The sequence below is a fragment of the Ceratotherium simum genome, chromosome 38 (assembly GCF_057802395.1).
Source record: "Ceratotherium simum simum isolate JZ-2026a chromosome 38, ASM5780239v1, whole genome shotgun sequence".
In the NCBI taxonomy this organism is placed as follows: domain Eukaryota; kingdom Metazoa; phylum Chordata; class Mammalia; order Perissodactyla; family Rhinocerotidae; genus Ceratotherium; species Ceratotherium simum.
The window spans coordinates 15,267,340-15,276,820 of record NC_141937.1 but is presented as its reverse complement, the minus strand read 5'-3'; the positions used below and the strand labels follow the sequence as shown (position 1 = coordinate 15,276,820).

The window sequence follows — 9,481 nt, the reverse complement described above, 5'->3', positions numbered from 1 at the left end:
TATTATAGAAATGATTCTTAAAACTTCTTTTAAAATTTAAGAATATATGGCAGATATCTTCCCCAATAAATACATAGATTGATTTCATGTTTAAAACATAGTTGCATTATAGTAAATACTATGTATGCACTCTAAATTAAAGAAGACCCATGCTGACTGACATCTAGGTTGCTAAAAACTAGTGGTAACCCTGTCCTGTTCCTGATTGGCATTGGGACAATCGCCTATTCATTTGGAAAATGACAAAGCAGTTCCTTACTTCACATCAACTACAAAAATAATTCCAGACCTACTACAAGAAAATACAAGCACACATTTGCATAAGCTTGGAGTGGAAAGGACTTCTTGATATAGACTATCCAGAATTTATAAGAGAAACAGAATCTGTCAGATTTGATGACATAAAAATTAAAATTATTTGTGTGACTAAAGGAACTATATAAAGTCAAGATAAATGATATACAAGGTTAATTTTTCTAATATACAAAGAGTTCCTTGAATAAGTATGAAAAAGTAAAAATCCAATATAAAATAGAGAATAAACTTGACTTTACACAGAAATAAGAGAAATGGAACAATTATCATATAAATTGGTCATGAAAATGCAAATTTTAAAAACAATGAGCCACTGCTGCCCTCAATTGGGCAATATTTTAGAAAATTGATAACATTTAGTCCACCCTTTCCAAACTTGTCTGCACATGGCAATCACCCCGAGAACTTCAAACAAATACTGATCCCCAGAGACTAGATTTAATTGGTTTGGGGTGAGGCCTGGGGTTCTACATTTTAAAAAGTTCCTGAGAGATTCTAATGTATAGAATTTGGACATTAATAATTTGAGAATAATTCCTATAATTTGGAAACATCTGCTCTAGATTTAGGGAAGGTATGAGAAAAGGGTTCTCTTTTCCACATGGGTGGGATTATAAATCATTCCAACTTTTCAGAAAATAATCTGGCAGAATTTATTAAAATTTATATTGGACATACCTTTTGATTCAGTAATTCCACCTTGAACAGTGCATTTTAGGGAAAGAAAAGCGGCACTACACAAAGATACACATGCGTGTGCATGCAAACATGTTCAATGCAACATTGTTTAACAGCGAAAACCTGGAAGGAAACAACTGTTGACAAAAGGATACTGAGCTGTCCAGTGCAGCGAAGGTGAACACATATGTATTGAAATGTCTGTGGAATATGAAGTGAAAAATGCAAGTCACAGAATAATAAAAATAGATCCAATTTTTAAAAACATGTATGCTGTTTGAGTAAGAAAATAGAAAGCATGGAAATGTAACATCAAATTGGGAAATGATTGAGAGGGAGACAGGAAACTTAATTTTTCCTTAGCAAACAAGAGAATCTTTTGTAATTCAAATGGTTGATTTTTTTTAATAGTTAGTCTTTAAAATAACATATAGAAAGGAGAAAGAAATGGATTTTTTCCTAAGATGTATTAAAACATAACAAAGTAATACACTATACTAGTAACTATTAAATTGTATATAAAGTAACTAATACATTATATAGTGTATTGATAGTTGTAATACATATTTATATTATATATTTGTATTATTTCCTATTATATATTTTATTATATTTATATATAATATACATATATACATTATTATTATAATCAATTATACTATATACTGCTATAATTAAGACAGCAATGGAAAGACAGAGCAACAGCATAGGATAGAGTCCAGAATAAAAATCCAGATTTACATGGAAACATATTATTTGGTGAAATTGACATTACAAGTAGGTAGGGGGGAGGATGGGGAAGTTGCTTACATCCCTTGCCACTGTGGCCAGCTGGGGAGAGTTAAATGGTCTCAAGATGAAGAGAATTAAATGGGCCCAAGACGAGGAAATCAGAGGGCAGGTGGTGGCCTGGAAGCCCAGCCCTAGAGCCAAAAGTGGTGCATTCCTAACAAATTTTCAGGTGACACCGATGCTGCTGATCTGGACCACACTTGGAACACCACTGGCCTGGACGGACTGCCTTGTAGCAAAACGCATCCCTATAGTTTCTCGTCAGCCTGTAAATGCCAAAGGAAGGTGTGGTACAGCGGGTGGCAGGTGAGCTGTGCTAGGTGGTTTGAGGTTGGGGGTAACTGCCTGGAACTGTCCTCAGTGTTGGCAGCTCCCTGGAAGCTTTACTTTCTGAGCATAGCAACTGCCTCAAGAATGTGTCCAGCAGGATTTAGGCCTGGGCCCGGAACGCATATCTGTGAGGCCCCGATCTTACTATTTAGCCAGGAGATCTGGATTTCTTCTCGACCACCTATGGCCTCAAATGTCATCATCTGTGGCACAGCTTACAAAGGACTTTCTTCTCCTGATAGAATTGTGGTTTTCAGATTCAGTTATGTTCCTGCTCCTGTGTTAGGTAACAGGTAAGAAAAAAAAAAAAAATCACAAGGCTGATTCATTTTACTGTGACCTTCATATTTTAGAAAGATTACATCCAAGTCCCAGCTGGCTTCCTGGACTCTGGCTCCCCAGATTAAATGTTCCTCATTGTTCAACTTGTGTTACAGCATATCGCCCTATTTTTTATTAGTCATTCTCAACCTTCCAACTTCCTCTGCCTTCCAAGATGCTCTTTCCTGACCACAGAGTTCAAATGAATTCCTCCAGTTCCTGCCTCTTGCCCAAGTAACAGACAGAAGTCTCTCTTGGTTTGAGAAGCCGTCAGCTGCCCTGCAGCTTAGCAGAGGCTATAGGAAATGCCCTCAATTCACCCAGTTCTTTCCCTTACTACTCGGAGTGAAAGTTCTCCCCCCAGATTTAGGCCCCTCTGTGGTAGTCCCCAGTGGAGTCCTGGTGGATATTTTAAAACTCTGAGGGAAAGGTGAGAAGCCAGGAACTGAAGAATAAAAGTGATTCCTTTTAAGTTTCATTATCTCTGGGCTACTTCAGGTATGACAATCAGCCACAATTATCACTATGTATTATTCAATCTAAAATTGAAATGCCCACTCTCGGTAAAACACGACCTCTTATCACCCGAATTAAGTTCTTAGTGCTGCATATGATTAAGCCGGAAACTGCCTCTATGCTTGCAAACCACTCTCCTTGCCTTCATTTCCACAGACTAACATTCATGCTCTTCAAAACACGTCCCACTGTAACATAAAACACATGACAAAGAAGTTAAAAGGAGAGGAAATTTGCTGACAGAAAATTAAGACAGATCTAACAGACTTAATCTCCCTTTTCTCTTTGAAATGAGATATTGTTTCTATCTGGTTCCCTTCTAGTCTCCTCATTATCCTTCATCCCAAGTTTCAGGACATAATTGGTGGAAGAAAACATGGATTTTTCTGTATGTCAAAGGCCCAGTGGTGACTGCTTTTAATGGGTAATTAAACAAGAAGTGATGAGGTTGTAAATGAGACTTGACTTCCAAGGATTTTGGAGCACTTTCTGCTCCATGGTGGGCAGCCAATAAACACCTATGACGTGAGCGGATGCTGTTCTGCAGGGGCGTTTCTGGACTTATTCCACATACACTCCAAGAATATTTTATTTCTGCACAATTCCCTATGGATGCATTTGGTAACGGTGATGGTGGACTGGGGGCAGGCAGGTAGAGAACCCAACTATTGGGACAACTCGCCCATCCAGACCAGCTCGAGGGCTTGCGTTTCTGGCCACGATCACCTTTCATAAATCAATTCACTCCACCTTTCTTTGCTTTATGATCTTTTATGTGGCCTGCCAATAAAATTTTGTAGCTTTGGTTTCTTAATATTTGGCTCCAGGACATGGGCTGTAAATCAGTCTACCCCAACCTGCCTTTTTACAGTAAATCTCAGCCCTCAGCTTGCTGAATTGCCCACCCAAGCCTTTGAAGGTGTCTCTTCTCACTTCTCACAAAAACAAGGGAAGCCGCTGCCGCCCCATTTTCCAGGAGGCGACCTTCCTGGTCCCCAGGCATAGTTTCCAGGAAAACCTTTCACTCTTCCCTGGACTTCTTATTAAGTCACTGCTTTTCATTTCTAACTCTTTATTTCTCCACCTTAGCTTTAGGGATTTTCTCTTTCCTCGGCTTTTCTAACATTTTCTGGTTGCTTGTGCAAATCTCATTACCAAAATGTTATGAGTCCTGGTCAGTTGATGGTCTCTTTGGCATGCCCTTCCTCACGCTCACTCTGTTGGGACATCACTCCCTACCTCCAGGCCACAGTGGGGCTCCTGACAGTCCCCACTCTGTTGCCAGGGTGGCTGCTGGTACAGGTAAGGATGCTCCTAATAGGACCTTGTGTCCCCTCCCTCAGGAGGCATGTGAGATTGTGAGAGATTTAGGTGGACATCTAGTCTCCTCTGCAGCTGGCTTGGTCCTTGCTAGACTGCTCACGTAATCATCTGGGGGAAGCCATCACCTCATGCCTTCAATGCTTACACCCCCTGGGACTTCCTGCTTCTGTACTGTGCCAATGTTCTATGGTTTAAGTCTTCAATTAATCGAAACGCACATCAGGTATCCGTTGGGTGTTTCACGGGGGGGTTTTGGAAAGGCACAAATGGGAATATACTCTAAGATTTTTCTTAATCAAGAAAATTTTTTTCTCAGCCACTTTTAACATTTGATTCCTCACTGATGGGAGATGCCTAGTAAGTCAGTGAATTGAAATGTGGAGAAGTGGCTCTGAAGTCTCTTTGTGCTGCTTTTCCAAGACTAATGTCTCATTGCGTGGCAATTTCCATAACAGTGGTGACATGTGTCTCCTGAAGGGCACGACCATGACTTGCACGTATTTGGAGCTGGGGTGACAAGGAAGTGAGGGGAGAGTGAGGCGAGGCCTGAAGAATGCCCCATGTCAGATGAGGGTGCAAGGCACCCTTCAACTCGCATCTCCCCGGCTTTTCCAGAAGCAGGAAGATAGGAAACATGTTATGCATGGGTTTATCTTCTTTAGAAAAGAACAGCTCAACTGTGGTCTGTTTCCTGAGTGGGATTCCAGGGGAATTAAGACAGGAATAACCTGATGGTAGAAAGCAGGACAAGTATATTAGAAATGCCACATGAGGAAAGTTCAGGAGAGGAAGTCTTAAATACAGTCCAAAGGCAATCAGGAAAGTCTTCAAGGAGGAGGTGGCTTGAGAGCTGAGTCTTGTGAAGGAGGAGAGGAGAGTCTTGTGAAGGAGGTGAGAACAAAAAGATGGAGCTAAGAAGGTCTAGAGCATGCTTTTCTAGTGAGTAGGGCTAAATCACCTCAGGCATCTGTTTAAAATGCAAACTCCCAGGCTGTGCCCCCAGAGATGGAATTAGAGGGTCCGCAGGCAGCCCAGAAATCAGAAAGCCTGACAGACCTCAGGACCCCTGGCTGAGAAGGCACTCAGGCTGTGAACATCATGGAAACTATGGAAGGCAGTTTCAGGTAATTCTGAGTACTTCAACTTGGTTTGAATTCTCGATTTAGAGCAGGATTTATGAACTAAATACCTACAAGAGTTAGGCTGGTACAGGTAATGAGAGAGGTTGACAGGATTTAAGTGTAAATGTTAGAACTTCGCTTCCTATTCTTCCAGGGACAGCAGCCACGCAGCTCCAGCAATTACTGTCATGTAGGAATATGCGCCCAGGGTGTCAGAACTTTCCATTTTCAAGAGAAGCCTGAAACCTGCGTTTTATATAAATCTTCCCCCTCTGATTACTAAATGATGGATTAAACACCATGAGCACCAAACAATTCCATGAGGGCCACTAGTTGGCAAGATCAGAGGGGCAGAATAAAATCTTATTATATTTGTACTTGAATGCTGATAGACTAAAATGGTATTTCTTCTGGTATACAATGAAAAACAATACAAAGTTTTGGAGCAAAGAAGGGATATGAGTTTTAAGAAAATTCGTGTAGCTGGTGGGTACTCTTGGGATGGAGTGGAGAAGGGGCCTCAGGTTAGGAGATCACAGGAGGTTCCTTCAGTTGTGCAAAGGGAATAAAAAAGAAAGGAGAGTATGAAAGATGCTGGGAAGCAAGAGTTCAGGAGATGATTGGCTGTGGAAAGAGGAGGGGGAAAGAAATCATCCAGAGGTCTGTATGTCTAAATATGCACTACCCTGAATCATCCCTTTTCTTTAATATATACTTATGTTTCAGCTTCATTCATTCCACAAAAAAGATAATTTCGGTTGCATTCTGATAAGTGCCTGCTTAATAGAGAAATTTAGAAACATTTCTTTAGAGGGGAACAAAGCACAGACAAAATATCTTATAGTATCTATAATAAATGCAAAGTAATCAATACAAACAAAACGGCTTTAGCAAACTGTACATACATAAATATCTTTTTTTTTTACTATAACATTCAACTTTTTTTTCACATAAAGCCTTCCATGATCTTATTTATTACATCCAGTTTTTCTTTTAACTTTAAAAAAAGTGCCTTTTAGATTTACAGCTTGTGCTTCGAAAGCAAAGGTTAGAAGATCATGCCCAAAAGGAAAACAAGGTAAAAAGGAAGCTGCCATGTAAGCTCTTAAAAACTGTATGTTACAAGGTTCTAAAATCTCTCCAGCTCTGGTTGGTTGGTTGGTAGATTGTTGGATACTGACGTGGCGCTCAGGTGGCGCCATCTATTGAACGGGTGGAGCAGTGCCATATGGGAAAGCTGCCCAGAGGGTCTCCCAAAGTCCTCGGGGGTTCACAGAATGGGCCCAAAGCCCATAAGTCACGCATCCAGGGAGCGTCGGAGGTCCTTCATCTCTTTAATGCTGAGGCTCAGAGTTTCAAACAAAATTTCTTGCAAACCTTTTGTGACCTATTTGCTCTCTTCCTGTGATTGTTTATCACACACCTCCGAAGCCATGATTTGCGCGCATGGCAGGACAGCTAAAGCTGCCACGTGGAGGGCATTCGCCAAGATTTGGGTCCTCTTTTGGCTAGTTTGGGGTTGCTTTTGGCCACATCCTCCTTATGCTACCAGCACTGCCGCACGTGGTGTCTGCTTGGTTCAGAGTGGAGGAGGGCCATTCGTGTATCTGAGCATGGGGTGGAACGATCGGGCAAAATTGTTGGAGAGGGCACAACTGTAGTCTTCCTCTGACATTGGTACAAGGCAGGCGAGCCCGATGAGGAGCAGCAGGAGGAGCTGAAGCGGAAGGGCCGCTCGGAGGACTCTGAGCAGGAAGGCTCGGCTGGACCCAGCTGGCCGAGGCTCAGAAAGGGAGGAATCGGAGCCACCTTTTACGGACCTGAGAGAAGAATTGACATAAATAACTCAAATATCTCAAATATAGGATGGATGCTGCTTTTTGCTTCCTCACCTTCCTGGAAGCTAAAGGACCATGCCAACCACAACCCAACCCGGCAATCAGCTGCCAGGCTTCTGCAGTATGCCCAGGTGATCTCCCCACCACCAAATGAAGGCTTGTTTGGAAACTGCATTGATGAGAAACAAACATTTAGTCAGTCAACTAAAGGTAACTAATTGGGTTCAAATTCCACCCCTTAATTTAGTAAAACATTTTCCATCAACAAAGATAATTGCTTAACACACATTCTACCAGTATAAATTAAGTAGATCCAGGATAATTAAAATGTGGATGTTGGATGCAGAACATTTTTGGTTTAAGAATATCAGGAGCACTGTTAGGCAAAATTAGTTGCTGTCAGAATTACACAAAGTAGCCCATCTAGCCATCCTGGATGTGTCAAAATCCACGCAGCAAGGATCCGAACAGCTGCACTAATTTTGCACAGACCCATAAAGCTTAATTAATCTTAGAATGTACCCTGGTTTCATCTTGCACTGAAGCAGCATCTGGCTCTGACATTAGTGGGTTCCAAAGCTGTTTGAACAAGGATGGCAGTGGAGTCTGCAGAACACTGGTGCTGTATGACATAGATTCTAGGCTGATCCTATCTGTCATTAGCTCTGTGACTTTAGGAACTGGACACAATTTTTCTGAGGGGGACAGGTTGTCATCTTGAAGGCTCCTTCTGGACTCAAAGTTCCAAGTTTTCCTATCTGCTTTTATTTTCCCATCTACTTTGAAACAGGGCATTAGAGATTAAGCATGAATTTCAGAATTCATAAGAAAGACTGCCTGTGAAATATTGAATATGGAAGTAGGTTCTGGGTGGAGTGCACCGTTTCCTCTTTGTGAGCATCCATTAATGTTTTGTTTGGTTACTAGTCTAAAAGATGAAGAAAGAAATGTTATTTACAAGAGGCATTTTGTACACACACACACACACACACACACACACACAACATTATAGGAGCAAAAATAATAGACGTGCCAACAAGAGACATTCCCCCATACCTAGTTTGAATTCCCTAATGGTTGGAATATCACTAAGGACATTGAATGTGAGGCTGTGGAGAAATATGAAGGTGTGAAAACTCTACTGGTTATTCTGTATGTTTTTCTCACAAGAAAACACTATGTTTCCAGCTACCCCCTTAGCTGCTAATTTCTGAAAACAGATTACATTGGTATCAGTGAGGGATAAGGGGTGGCACCAAAGAAAATAAATGTGAAAATAAAAAATAGACATAATCTCCTTACAAGGGAACTGAGGGATGACTCAAAACTCTCTGATTAAACCATTAAAAAAATACCTGAGACAAACAGAATGGTTCTGCAGAAGCCCCAAGCAGCCATGTACCGTAATGTGTTTGTAGCACAGTTCTTATAGTGTAATCAAAAAACAAATCACTGGCCTAAATTGGGACTGTGTTCTTTTCTGATGTCTACAACCAACGGCTGTGTCACATTGAACAGCTCGCTTCCCCTCTATGTGCCCACCTCTTCTTCAAACCCTTCGAATTAGACTAGATGGTCTTCCAACTTGAAAGTTCCACGTTTTATACATTTTATGTCTTCCACTAATTGGACAGTGTAAACAGTCTACCAGCTGAGAGGCCACAAGATTCAATCACCATCTAGTGGTCAAACGGATTAACTGCCCTTATGCTAAGACCAATGAGTTATTCCTAATGAGCTGAATAGGAAAAGTTGCATATTTTATGAAAATATAGTAGAGCACAAAAGAAGTATGTCACATACCTATTAATGGATGGGGAGAATAGACACTTCTCGAGTTACCTAATTATAAAATATTCAGGTTGAGACAAGGCCTTAGAGAGAAACCAATCCATCTACAAATTTTGAAGGTAAGTAGCTAAGGAGAGTTAACATTTATTCTTGTAATTGCTGGCAACACACTAAGCATTTATTTTGGGTTCTCTCACTTAATCCCCACAATAGACCTCAGGGCGCTTTTCACCTTCATTTTATAGATGACGGGGGTTCAGAGAGGTGAAATACTGGCTCAAGGTTACACAGCTAGCAAGTGGCAGAATTAAGATTTCAACCCTGGGATGTTAACTCCCAGAACTTGGACTTTATAGATAGGATAATTCACTTGCCCCAAATCCTACAATTAAAGGAAGAGATCTAGCAGGAACTCAGGTTTCCAAAGTCCCTGCTTACCACACTCTGCAATGTTTT

The 9,481-nt window shown here is 41.1% G+C and overlaps 1 protein-coding gene across 5 annotated transcripts in view; it reads right to left on the bottom strand.

Moving 5' to 3' along the window:
* Positions 1 to 607: 607 nt before the first annotated feature.
* SYNE1 (spectrin repeat containing nuclear envelope protein 1) overlaps positions 608 to 9,481 on the bottom strand; it is a 452,863-nt gene continuing 443,989 nt past the window's right edge. For 2 of the 5 annotated variants that reach the window (XM_087425125.1, XM_087425126.1), the window contains one exon: positions 1,595 to 7,216. In XM_087425125.1, the coding sequence (XP_087281251.1) occupies positions 6,976 to 7,216 (241 nt within the window). In that variant the 3' untranslated portion in view covers positions 1,595 to 6,975. Of the gene's footprint in view, positions 7,217 to 9,481 lie in introns of all 5 variants that reach the window. The other 3 variants (XM_087425127.1, XM_087425124.1, XM_087425128.1) reach the window with 3 other exon arrangements.